General features: G+C 53.6%; 4 protein-coding genes across 4 annotated transcripts; 3 read left to right on the top strand and 1 right to left on the bottom strand.

The window, feature by feature from the left end:
- The first annotated feature begins 3275 nt into the window (after window positions 1-3275).
- On the top strand, window positions 3276-3686 carry LOC149337950 (histone H3). The gene has a single exon (XM_089550174.1). The coding sequence runs from the start codon at window positions 3276-3278 to the stop codon at window positions 3684-3686; it is 411 nt and encodes a 136-aa protein (XP_089406300.1).
- Window positions 3687-4618: 932 nt separating this feature from the next.
- Window positions 4619-4993, bottom strand: LOC149337949 (histone H2A-like). The gene has a single exon (XM_089550173.1). The coding sequence runs from the start codon at window positions 4991-4993 to the stop codon at window positions 4619-4621; it is 375 nt and encodes a 124-aa protein (XP_089406299.1).
- A 277-nt stretch (window positions 4994-5270) lies between these two features.
- On the top strand, window positions 5271-5645 carry LOC149337948 (histone H2B-like). The gene has a single exon (XM_089550172.1). It carries the CDS (start codon window positions 5271-5273, stop codon window positions 5643-5645), a length of 375 nt encoding a protein of 124 aa, XP_089406298.1.
- Window positions 5646-8091: 2446 nt separating this feature from the next.
- LOC149337947 (histone H4) lies at window positions 8092-8403 on the top strand. The gene has a single exon (XM_089550171.1). It carries the CDS (start codon window positions 8092-8094, stop codon window positions 8401-8403), a length of 312 nt encoding a protein of 103 aa, XP_089406297.1.
- Window positions 8404-12848: the final 4445 nt, after the last annotated feature.

Below are 12848 nucleotides of genomic sequence, written 5' to 3'. Positions count from 1 at the left end.
GTGTTCAAGCAAGGTGTGCTGTCAGGTGCGTGAAAGGCGTCTCGGATGTGTTAGCATTTAGAGTGGATGGCGAAGAGAGCCTGGGAGAGGCACAGCGACGTCGCGCTAGCTCACTGCTTGCCTTTTGAGCGAGTCTGGCCGTCCGTCCGTAGGACGGTTTCCCTCTGCAGCCGGTGACTTCCGAGGTGCGTTTTTTTTTGAAGCAACCAGTGCAGCTTTCAGCTCAACTGCTATTTGGGGCGGCTGTGAACTTGTGTGCCCCAACTGCGGCGTCCAGACAGGCGTCTATAGCGCGCTGCCTGCGTTTTGGAGTGCATGAAAAGGATGAAAGTAGAGGCGGGAGCCGCACCGTTGCCTCCAAGATTCCGGGCGCTGGTCTCGGAGGCGTAGGTACTTGCGCAAGCTGGAGGAAGGTGGCGCCGCGGCCGCGCGAAGCGTCGGCGATTAAGTTGCGTGCACCGCGCTGCTGGAAGGTATGCATTCCCTTGGGGAGGAAGCAGCTCCCGGCTTGCGTACACTTTGATTTCCCCTTAAATGGCGTTTTGAGTCTCAGGCGCTTTAATTTCGGGTCGCACGTACGGCGACTGAAGCGTTTGGATAAATTTTTCAGTCTTGTTTGCTGCACGTAATTGAGGAAATTGCGAGTGCGCCCTGCTCAGTCTGGTTTAGTTGTGGCTTTTCATTCCGTTTGGCTTGCTTTTTGTTGCCCTACTGGCTGGCGCCGTTTTGCTAGTGCGGGAGTTTGGAGGGGCATTGCATTATTCAAGAAAGAGAACAGAAGATAGGGACGAGATGTTAGTAGGGACGGGGCGCACTACTATCCAAAGAATGTTTTGTTGTAACTATGCGTAGCTGCCGCTATTCGTTAGCCTAATCACAAATGATCAGACTTGATCCAGTCGTTGAAACTTAACTCGTTGAATTTATTTTACGCGTTAAATACAAGAATCAAATGCAAGCAACTACACATCTCTCGGAACGCCCGAGCAGTCAGCGAAGCTAGCTGCTCGTCGTTCGGCGTCCGGAGTACAACAAAAGTTTTGGTGCCGAAACCCGTTCACTTCGAGTTGTAGCCAGTGGCAAGAAACTATGTGTTGTTAACAGTGTTGGGCGGCGTCGCGCAGTGCCATTCTCCGGGGTTCTGGAAGAAAAAGAAAAATGCAAGGGACGAACGAAATAAAATGTTTTTCCTCATTACACTGCCCGGTGACCTAAATAAAATCCATGGATGGGCTTCTGTTCGCTTATAAAGCGACCGCAGGAAATGCACCTCAATCACGGAGGGGTGGGGGTGCCTTCAATGCGTGCTCTACTGTTTTTGCTAACTTTGGCCACCTGTTACTGGAAGAATACTGCCTGGAGATGCATGGGAAATGTTAGGCATGATGCACGCTTTCCACGCAGTGTTCGCGGCTCTTTCCTTCCGTGCAATCGTACGTCATGGTATGTGTCTCGCTATGGTTTGCCAACTTTGCGCAGGGCAAACTGTTTTCTCAATTCCGCACCTTTTTATCTGCAAGAAGAGAGTGCAAACATTTAATGGATTTAAACTACAGGAAATTCGGAGGTGCATGAGCTGCGGATGTGGGAACACTGGAAACTCTGGAAACTTGAGGGAAGTAAATAACCGCATCCATCAGAAGTGGGTTCTCGTTCTGCTCGCCTTTTTTTGTGTGTGTTTTGTGGATGCATTGAATCATCTTCAGTAAGTAACTTGTAAGTAACGCGGGTTAGTCGGCGAGTGTTCCTTGGCTGGTAGACACACACACGCAATGTGTACAGAGACAGCCCTATGCGCGCGCTGCTCTCCAGGCGATTTTTCGTGCTCAATAACGATAACTGGGAACTCGTTTTGGCTGGTGCAGCTTGAAATTTGAAGCGAACTGATCTGTCGACTGCACAGTGCACCCATCGAACCTCCTTGGAAGCGACGACGCACTCTGAGGTGGCATTCATGCCCTAAGGGGTGGGTTTGTCAATATGTCTAAATCTGCCGTCTCTCTTGTTGCGCTTCCTTTGAGTTGCATGTATTATTGCGTTCTGCGCCCAAGCGCTTCTCTCTTCAACCCTTACAGCTTTGCCGAGGTGCGTCGATCTACCTGCTGTGTACCCTGTGGGCTGCTTTGCGCTGTTCAGGTGTCTGGCTGCGAGTTGCGCCGCTGTCCCGTCGAACAAGTTGGTTGACGACACAGTTCAGTTCGCATTAAGCTCAACAAAGGTGGTGCAGCAAGAAGTGTGCCATGGCAGCATCATTAGTGCTGCGAGCTGCGCCGGTCATTGGAATAATTTGTCGTAAAGGCTTGCTTGCAACGGAACGGAACGGGACGTAGTCGTGATGCCGCTTTCCAGGAAGAAATGCCGACCTCGTATCGTATCACCGGGAAGAGTGGCGCGATATTCAACAGCTTGTGATGGATTCATGAGGTACGCTTGGTGTCGCACAGGCATTTTCTCATTGGGGGGAGAGCTTATGAATGCTTTACATCTAGGCAGAGAAAACAGACCGTTTTATTCCGTGCTGACACGATGTTGCCAACATGGTACTAATAACTCAATAACAACGGAACGCAAACGAGAAGCCCTACTGACTGCACAGCGAGCAGCCGTCTACGAATCAACCTCTTTGGTAGGAGACCTTGACTCTCCCTTCCTTTTTTTTTGTTTTTGTTTTTGCAGTTCACAAAATCAGCTGATCATGTGTCTGGCAGTACATGTTCCGTGCATCCAAGCGGTCATTGCGCCGCTGTTTCTGGCTAGCGCGCTATTCAGTTATTTCGCCCCTCATTTGGTGTGCGCAAAGTGCAGACGTATTTCTACAAGCTGTCGTTGCGTTCCTTCAACACCGCGCCCCCGGCAAGCGGGGAGGCTCGTTGCAGTGCGCCAACGCCACACGGAACCAGCCGCAACCGCGTCGGCACCGTGCTGCTGTGGTGTCAAAGTGGACGCTGCCGCGGACGCCCGCCTCCTTCCAGAGGCTTGCTTTTGCTTTTGCGGCAAACCTAAAGGACAGGCGCAGCGTAATCTTGTGCTAGACCCCGGTTCCACACCCACTTGCGTCACGTTTGCCACGCGCGAAACCGACGCGCGCTCGAAACCGGGCGGTTTCCAGCATTCTGGGTGCCGCTGAGCGGAGGGTAGCCATCGGTCCGTCAGGCGACCAATCAGGTGGGAGAGAGGGGGGGGGGGCGCTGCGGAGCAGCACCGCCGCGCGGCGCAGTCGATCTCCGTCCGTCTCCGGAGGCAGTCTCCCGTTTCCAGCGTCCGCGCTCGTCACCATGGCCCGTACCAAGCAAACCGCGCGCAAGAGCACTGGCGGCAAGGCCCCCCGTAAGCAGCTGGCCACAAAGGCTGCTCGCAAGAGTGCGCCAGCTACCGGGGGAGTGAAGAAGCCTCACCGTTACAGGCCTGGCACCGTGGCACTTCGTGAAATTCGCCGATACCAAAAATCGACCGAACTTCTCATCCGCAAGCTGCCCTTCCAGCGCCTGGTGAGAGAAATCGCTCAGGACTTCAAGACCGACCTGCGCTTCCAGAGCTCGGCCGTCATGGCACTTCAGGAGGCCAGCGAGGCATACCTTGTCGGTCTCTTCGAGGACACCAACCTGTGCGCGATCCACGCCAAGCGCGTCACCATCATGCCGAAGGACATCCAGCTGGCGAGGCGCATCCGTGGCGAGCGCGCCTAAAAGCGTATTCGAGGCGCCGCCACAGCAGCAGCAGCAGCAACGCTCCACAACGGTCCTTCTCAGGACCACCCAAACGTTTGCGTTGGCCACGGGCGCACGGTCGAGACGAACACGAGCTCAGGACCCCGGTACCTCTCTCTCTTTTTTTTACTCTGACTGTCTGTTCCTGCGAAATGGGTGAGTGTGTTGAAAGTGATTCCGCACTGCCCTTGTACTGAACTCGCCTGCACTTTTACACCCCGGCGGCTTCCCGCAGGTTAGTTATTTTTTATTTTTTTTTTGTGCCGATAACAACTCGCGCGCACCGAATGGGATGCAGTCGAAAAACAAGAAGAAGAAGAAAAATAAGAACTGCTGTCCGCACAAGTAAATGCAGCAGCTCCTTGAAACTACACAGCAGAAAAACAAAAACTGAGCGAATTGGTGCATATTGAAGAATTAAAAAAAAAAAACAAAACGGCGCAGCGACGACGGACAAGCGCTTGTCCATCTTTATTCTGTCTTGTGCCTCGTCGCTGGGCTGTTTATTACTTTTCCTTTAAACGATCCCTTGCGACATGCCAATCATGCCGTTTGGTGATATTCCCAAGCCCAGCCCACTGGAAGGAAACCACGAGACGCGCTTTTCTCGTGTAGTCCATTAATAACATTGCTCTCGGTGCGCTGTACTGGCCTGTAGCGGGCTGAAAAAAAAAAGAAAAAAAAAAGAAAGGACAGCGAACCTGTGTGCGCGGCCGCATGTGGTCGAGTAGTGTCAGTGACGCCCAACGGGCAGTAAACGAAAGCAGCATGAGAGGGACGCAGTGGTCCAGAGCAAAGGGATCGCAGAGCGAGGCCCCGCCGTGGCAGGCACTTGGTTGGTCCTGATAAGGACCGTTAGGTGCGAGCTATCGCTGCGGCGGGCGCGCCTCCATAGACGTGCAGAGGACCGCTCACGCCTTCTTCTCGGTCTTCTTGGGGAGCAGCACGGCCTGGATGTTGGGCAGGACGCCACCCTGGGCAATGGTCACTCCCGAGAGCAGCTTGTTGAGCTCCTCGTCGTTTCGGATGGCCAGTTGCAGGTGGCGAGGAATGATTCTCGTCTTCTTGTTATCGCGAGCAGCATTACCCGCCAACTCGAGCACCTCGGCAGCCAGGTATTCCAGGACGGCGGCCAGGTAGACCGGGGCGCCGGCTCCGACGCGCTCCGCGTAGTTGCCCTTGCGCAGGAGACGGTGGATTCGGCCAACGGGGAACTGGAGTCCCGCGCGGCTGGAGCGGGTCTTGCTCTTGCCCTTGGCTTTGCCTCCTTTGCCGCGGCCGGACATGGTGACTGTTGTTGTAGTACGCTCGAGAAGCAGGAGAATCAGCGACGACCACTGCGTGCGAGCACGTTGGATAGAAACGAAACGAATACCGCGCTCTCTCCCCGCGCCGCGAGCCCGACGCGGATTGGGGCGGAGCTATCGCTGCGTCGACCAATCGCGCGGCGGCCTGGCTCGGGTCGCTTGAACACCACCGTGCCAGTATAAAAGCGCCGCGCGCCCCTTGGCGCGCGTTCTTTCGACACCGTCCGTGTTGCCGAGCGTCGACGTCGCTGTCAACATGCCGCCTCAGCCCTCTGGGAAGGCCGTGAAGAAGGCCGGAAAGGCTCAGAAGAATGTGCGCGCTACGGACAAGAAGAAGAAGAAGCGCCGCAGGAAGGAGAGCTTCTCCATCTACATTTATAAGGTGCTGAAGCAGGTGCATCCAGACACTGGAGTTTCCAGCAAGGCCATGTCCATCATGAACAGCTTCGTGAACGACATCTTCGAGCGCATCGCGGCCGAGTCTTCCCGCCTGGCCCACTACAACAAGCGCTCGACCATCACCAGCCGGGAGATCCAGACCGCGGTGCGTCTTCTGCTGCCTGGCGAACTGGCCAAGCACGCCGTGTCTGAAGGCACCAAGGCTGTCACCAAGTACACCAGCTCCAAGTAGGGTGGCACATTGCGCCTGCTGCCGGCCCTCACCTCAACGGCTCTTATCAGAGCCAACCAAAGTGTTTGCATTGGCGAGCCTGCCTGCAGGCAGCGATGCACCGGTCCTGTTTTTCCTCTCTATGAGCGTGATGTGTGTATAATATTTATTTATTTATTTCTTATTCCCCTCGCGTGGCAGCCTGAAGTGGTTTTAAATACCAAGGCATCTCTCGTTTTGACTGCTGTGCACGTGAATAGGTTCCCTCTATAGGGCCCCACCAGCTGTTTGTTGTGCGGCAGTCGCGTATTCTTTCAGCGCTGCGGTGTGGCCGTCTTGTTACTGCGTTTTATTTCTTGCTTGAGTTCAGCTCTGTTTCCCATAACGCGTGGGCTTAAAGTGGCCTACAGTACACTTTAGCTGCAGGGGGGAAAGAAAAAAAAAAGAAAGGAAGAAAGCCTTAGAAATGCTATTCGGTTCAGACGCGTTCACAACACACTACTGAGTCCTGAAATGTATGCACAGTGCAATGGGTTGACTGAACTTGCGCAAAACCCCTTGCGGACGTTGGGGAGTCGACCGCGAGTGATTTTTTCGGCAACGTCTGTTGCATAGGGATCCTGAAATAGGTGACAAAAATAAAATTTGTAACGAAGCCCAGCAGTAAACTGTGAGGTGGCCCAAGGTGCTAAATTCCTTGTCGGCTTCAGCGCCATGCAAACCTCCAGCAGGTGGTGAATGTTTGTTGTGTTTAAAGGCAGAAAGAAAAAAAAAAAAAGCCAGCCGCGGCGTTTGAGTTTAATGGGACGGAGGTAGAAAGTGTAGCGATAAGCGTATTAACAGCCCTGTGCGGGGCGCGCAACTTCCTCTACTTCTCTGCGGGCATCATAGCTATAGGAAATGAGCGCAGACAGAAACGAAGCTCCGCGCTCGACCACACTGCAACGTGTGGACGCGCGAGGAAGACAAGTTGCATGCGCTTAATGTTCCTGCAAGCGGCACGACAGAAGTTCGGGTGCCTTTCTTTTCGCCCTACAGTTTGCGCTCGTGCCGAATTGTGTATTGAATAATATCTGTGTGGCAGATACACAATTTTTTTTTTCGTTCTTCTGTTGTTGGGCGCGCACGACAGGCGTGCAAATATTTACTATGTGCTCGCGGTTGCACGGGTGTCATGCGTCCCTTACGTTTCGCTAATAGTAACAAAGTCGTGTGCAGTGCACTCGCTCATGGGCTCCATAAAACGTTCGGGCTACGCATGGGAAGGAGCAGTTATTTGCCACCTTTTTACGTTGCTAGTGCATGCAGAGACCTGAGCTCAGTCAGGTAGGTGTGTGTGTGTGTGCATATTTCGCTGCCTGTGGTGGCTTTTTTTTTTAATTCCGCGAGAAGATAAGCCAAAATGAAAGCTTCGAGAGATTACAGCCAAGAAGGAGAAGCAGGAGCCGAGTAGCGCTCGTCGGTACCACAGCCGGGGAATGGTCGGAAAACGGAAAGGGGCGCTCGAACTGCTCGTAGTCGGTGCAGCGAACTGAAATTAGCCAGAGAAATGGTCCGAAACGTGTTCTACACGTATGCCGAATTTGGAAATCCTGCATGCATTACTTTCCGAGATACAAGCGTTTGAATTTTGCCCGCCGGGCAAACTGGTCGCTTTTCAGCATCCTAGCGACCGGTAGAGGAGGGGAGTACACAGCGAAGCGCCGTCGCGCGCGCTCCCATGGTGGCCTCTTGAATCCTGGCGCGCAAGCGAACGGAAGAGTTAACTCGCGAAAAAGAGATGAGGAAGGGCGGCACGCGATTCGACTGCCATTAATGTGTTTTAATGAGGCGCGCGATTTCGCAGTTTGAACTTGTAATGTGACAGGCTCGGGCTGTGTTCGTCGTTGCAGCGCACTCTGCGGTGCGTCTGGTTGTCCAAAGGGCTGGAAACACCGTGCTGCGAGATGAAAGAAACAAAAGCAGCGAGCGCCTGTTTGTTTCCAACGCGCGCACACGCAGCAAAAAAAAGGAAATACGAAAACAAAGCAGGATTCTCCAACATTCATTTTCCATCCTCTTGACCGAGCTGCAAATGCAGATCGGATTACTACCAGCGTTATACAGCCACAGTGGTCATCGCGTTACTGCACTCCTGTGGCCCCTCTAAGGCGCGCGGTTCTTTTTTTTTTTAGTTTGTTGTTGTTGTTGCGTCAGCATCGCACATGAGGCCGAATGTTTCTTTTTTTTTTCTTGTGCTCAGTCGCTCTGCCCGCGAGGAGTTTGCCCATGGTCGTAGTTGCGCGAGAGTCCTGCGAAAGGGCTCAGTGATGCTAGCGAGGCGCCGCTCGCGAAGACGGACCCTGATTGGTCGAGGCGCCAGCCAATGGCGGTCGTCGCTGCGCTCCGCGACCGAACGCCCCGCGGCTCGCTGCCTGCATTCTCTGTTTTGCATCGGAGCCGAGCGGTCGCGCTTTTCTGCATCGTGATGTCTGGTCGTGGCAAAGGCGGCAAGGGGCTCGGAAAAGGAGGCGCGAAGCGTCATCGCAAGGTGTTGCGGGACAACATCCAGGGCATCACCAAGCCTGCCATCCGTCGTCTGGCGCGCCGAGGCGGTGTCAAGCGCATCTCGGGCCTGATCTACGAGGAGACCCGCGGCGTTTTGAAAGTGTTCCTCGAGAACGTGATCCGGGACGCCGTCACGTACACGGAGCACGCAAAACGCAAGACTGTCACCGCGATGGATGTCGTCTACGCGCTCAAGCGTCAGGGCCGCACCTTGTACGGCTTCGGGGGCTAGGCCGGCCACGCTGGTAGTCGCCGCGTCAGGAAGAAGGGACCCTGTGCGGCGTGCACCCTCTACTCCAGCTCCGTGTCGTCGTCAAACAGCCCTTTTTAGGGCTACCCAAATGCTGGATTGGCAGCTGTTGGTTGCGAACCAGAGCTCCGGTTCTCGTTTGTTCCTCTCTCTCTGTCTCTATGGGTTTTTTTTTTTCTTTGCCTACTTGTTGTCGCCTGCGGAAGCGAGCGGATTATGCCACAACAGCAAGCTGCAGCGGTCTCAGGTGAGCAGTTGATTGCGCCGTGCCTCACTGTCTGCAGCCATAGTAGTAGCCATCTGAGGGAGCATCGTTTTTGGCAGGGCGGCCGCCGTGTGTGGCTTTCGCACGTGTGTGTGCGCGACATTTTTCGCTTCAGCTTCGCGGCCATAAGTTTACAACCTACCTTTCGCCATGAATCAATCGTGTGTGCGTGCTGCGAACGGGTCTGGTGAAAAGAGGCATTATGCTTTCTTTCGAAACGAACCCCTGTACACATTTCCTTGTTTATGTGCGCGCGGCCTCTCATAATCGCAGGCGAAGCGATTTATTTACATTCGTCGGCGGTTCGTTTCGCAGCCACAGACAGGCAGGTAAACACGCCTGGCGAATGCAAACAACGTCTTGTGCATGAAATTCAGCTACCAAACACCTGGGGAGCATAACTGCGATGATGCGGACAAAATAGCGGCATAGCTAGCTGCACGGCTTCTTGTAAACAATTACATCACGCGGTGAGGGAACCAGCCAGCCTCGAAATTGCTTGCGTGAATTCAAACGCATCGCAGCTCATTACGGGCATATGTGTTTTGTTGTTGCGCCAACCAATGCAGCAAATATAAATACTTTTGCGGCATTGCGAAATAAAGTTGCTGTTGTTGTTGTGCCCAGTGTGTGTCGTCAGTTGTTCCTCGAATTTTTGATGCCCGACGACGCTGAAATTGCATGCGTGGTGTGTACATACGGTTCCTACAAAGTCAGTGTCGCGGAAAACGTTTGCGCGATCCACAGAAAATGAGTGTATTGATTGACGCGAGTCACTTTCCTCTTTTGAATAAGGGCAGTGTGTTCAAGCAAGGTGTGCTGTCAGGTGCGTGAAAGGCGTCTCGGATGTGTTAGCATTTAGAGTGGATGGCGAAGAGAGCCTGGGAGAGGCACAGCGACGTCGCGCTAGCTCACTGCTTGCCTTTTGAGCGAGTCTGGCCGTCCGTCCGTAGGACGGTTTCCCTCTGCAGCCGGTGACTTCCGAGGTGCGTTTTTTTTTGAAGCAACCAGTGCAGCTTTCAGCTCAACTGCTATTTGGGGCGGCTGTGAACTTGTGTGCCCCAACTGCGGCGTCCAGACAGGCGTCTATAGCGCGCTGCCTGCGTTTTGGAGTGCATGAAAAGGATGAAAGTAGAGGCGGGAGCCGCACCGTTGCCTCCAAGATTCCGGGCGCTGGTCTCGGAGGCGTAGGTACTTGCGCAAGCTGGAGGAAGGTGGCGCCGCGGCCGCGCGAAGCGTCGGCGATTAAGTTGCGTGCACCGCGCTGCTGGAAGGTATGCATTCCCTTGGGGAGGAAGCAGCTCCCGGCTTGCGTACACTTTGATTTCCCCTTAAATGGCGTTTTGAGTCTCAGGCGCTTTAATTTCGGGTCGCACGTACGGCGACTGAAGCGTTTGGATAAATTTTTCAGTCTTGTTTGCTGCACGTAATTGAGGAAATTGCGAGTGCGCCCTGCTCAGTCTGGTTTAGTTGTGGCTTTTCATTCCGTTTGGCTTGCTTTTTGTTGCCCTACTGGCTGGCGCCGTTTTGCTAGTGCGGGAGTTTGGAGGGGCATTGCATTATTCAAGAAAGAGAACAGAAGATAGGGACGAGATGTTAGTAGGGACGGGGCGCACTACTATCCAAAGAATGTTTTGTTGTAACTATGCGTAGCTGCCGCTATTCGTTAGCCTAATCACAAATGATCAGACTTGATCCAGTCGTTGAAACTTAACTCGTTGAATTTATTTTACGCGTTAAATACAAGAATCAAATGCAAGCAACTACACATCTCTCGGAACGCCCGAGCAGTCAGCGAAGCTAGCTGCTCGTCGTTCGGCGTCCGGAGTACAACAAAAGTTTTGGTGCCGAAACCCGTTCACTTCGAGTTGTAGCCAGTGGCAAGAAACTATGTGTTGTTAACAGTGTTGGGCGGCGTCGCGCAGTGCCATTCTCCGGGGTTCTGGAAGAAAAAGAAAAATGCAAGGGACGAACGAAATAAAATGTTTTTCCTCATTACACTGCCCGGTGACCTAAATAAAATCCATGGATGGGCTTCTGTTCGCTTATAAAGCGACCGCAGGAAATGCACCTCAATCACGGAGGGGTGGGGGTGCCTTCAATGCGTGCTCTACTGTTTTTGCTAACTTTGGCCACCTGTTACTGGAAGAATACTGCCTGGAGATGCATGGGAAATGTTAGGCATGATGCACGCTTTCCACGCAGTGTTCGCGGCTCTTTCCTTCCGTGCAATCGTACGTCATGGTATGTGTCTCGCTATGGTTTGCCAACTTTGCGCAGGGCAAACTGTTTTCTCAATTCCGCACCTTTTTATCTGCAAGAAGAGAGTGCAAACATTTAATGGATTTAAACTACAGGAAATTCGGAGGTGCATGAGCTGCGGATGTGGGAACACTGGAAACTCTGGAAACTTGAGGGAAGTAAATAACCGCATCCATCAGAAGTGGGTTCTCGTTCTGCTCGCCTTTTTTTGTGTGTGTTTTGTGGATGCATTGAATCATCTTCAGTAAGTAACTTGTAAGTAACGCGGGTTAGTCGGCGAGTGTTCCTTGGCTGGTAGACACACACACGCAATGTGTACAGAGACAGCCCTATGCGCGCGCTGCTCTCCAGGCGATTTTTCGTGCTCAATAACGATAACTGGGAACTCGTTTTGGCTGGTGCAGCTTGAAATTTGAAGCGAACTGATCTGTCGACTGCACAGTGCACCCATCGAACCTCCTTGGAAGCGACGACGCACTCTGAGGTGGCATTCATGCCCTAAGGGGTGGGTTTGTCAATATGTCTAAATCTGCCGTCTCTCTTGTTGCGCTTCCTTTGAGTTGCATGTATTATTGCGTTCTGCGCCCAAGCGCTTCTCTCTTCAACCCTTACAGCTTTGCCGAGGTGCGTCGATCTACCTGCTGTGTACCCTGTGGGCTGCTTTGCGCTGTTCAGGTGTCTGGCTGCGAGTTGCGCCGCTGTCCCGTCGAACAAGTTGGTTGACGACACAGTTCAGTTCGCATTAAGCTCAACAAAGGTGGTGCAGCAAGAAGTGTGCCATGGCAGCATCATTAGTGCTGCGAGCTGCGCCGGTCATTGGAATAATTTGTCGTAAAGGCTTGCTTGCAACGGAACGGAACGGGACGTAGTCGTGATGCCGCTTTCCAGGAAGAAATGCCGACCTCGTATCGTATCACCGGGAAGAGTGGCGCGATATTCAACAGCTTGTGATGGATTCATGAGGTACGCTTGGTGTCGCACAGGCATTTTCTCATTGGGGGGAGAGCTTATGAATGCTTTACATCTAGGCAGAGAAAACAGACCGTTTTATTCCGTGCTGACACGATGTTGCCAACATGGTACTAATAACTCAATAACAACGGAACGCAAACGAGAAGCCCTACTGACTGCACAGCGAGCAGCCGTCTACGAATCAACCTCTTTGGTAGGAGACCTTGACTCTCCCTTCCTTTTTTTTTGTTTTTGTTTTTGCAGTTCACAAAATCAGCTGATCATGTGTCTGGCAGTACATGTTCCGTGCATCCAAGCGGTCATTGCGCCGCTGTTTCTGGCTAGCGCGCTATTCAGTTATTTCGCCCCTCATTTGGTGTGCGCAAAGTGCAGACGTATTTCTACAAGCTGTCGTTGCGTTCCTTCAACACCGCGCCCCCGGCAAGCGGGGAGGCTCGTTGCAGTGCGCCAACGCCACACGGAACCAGCCGCAACCGCGTCGGCACCGTGCTGCTGTGGTGTCAAAGTGGACGCTGCCGCGGACGCCCGCCTCCTTCCAGAGGCTTGCTTTTGCTTTTGCGGCAAACCTAAAGGACAGGCGCAGCGTAATCTTGTGCTAGACCCCGGTTCCACACCCACTTGCGTCACGTTTGCCACGCGCGAAACCGACGCGCGCTCGAAACCGGGCGGTTTCCAGCATTCTGGGTGCCGCTGAGCGGAGGGTAGCCATCGGTCCGTCAGGCGACCAATCAGGTGGGAGAGAGGGGGGGGGGGGCGCTGCGGAGCAGCACCGCCGCGCGGCGCAGTCGATCTCCGTCCGTCTCCGGAGGCAGTCTCCCGTTTCCAGCGTCCGCGCTCGTCACCATGGCCCGTACCAAGCACGTTGCCTAGGACTGCCTAGGCCTCGTTCTTTGTCTTGCCATCCGAACGCAGGTGAGTGAGGCTGCTG

Source organism: Amblyomma mixtum, chromosome 6 (genome assembly GCF_055824585.1).
Source record: "Amblyomma mixtum isolate Tamu chromosome 6, ASM5582458v1, whole genome shotgun sequence".
Lineage (NCBI taxonomy): Eukaryota > Metazoa > Arthropoda > Arachnida > Ixodida > Ixodidae > Amblyomma > Amblyomma mixtum.
Note: the sequence above shows the minus strand (reverse complement) of the source record. Positions and strands in the feature narration are given on the sequence as shown.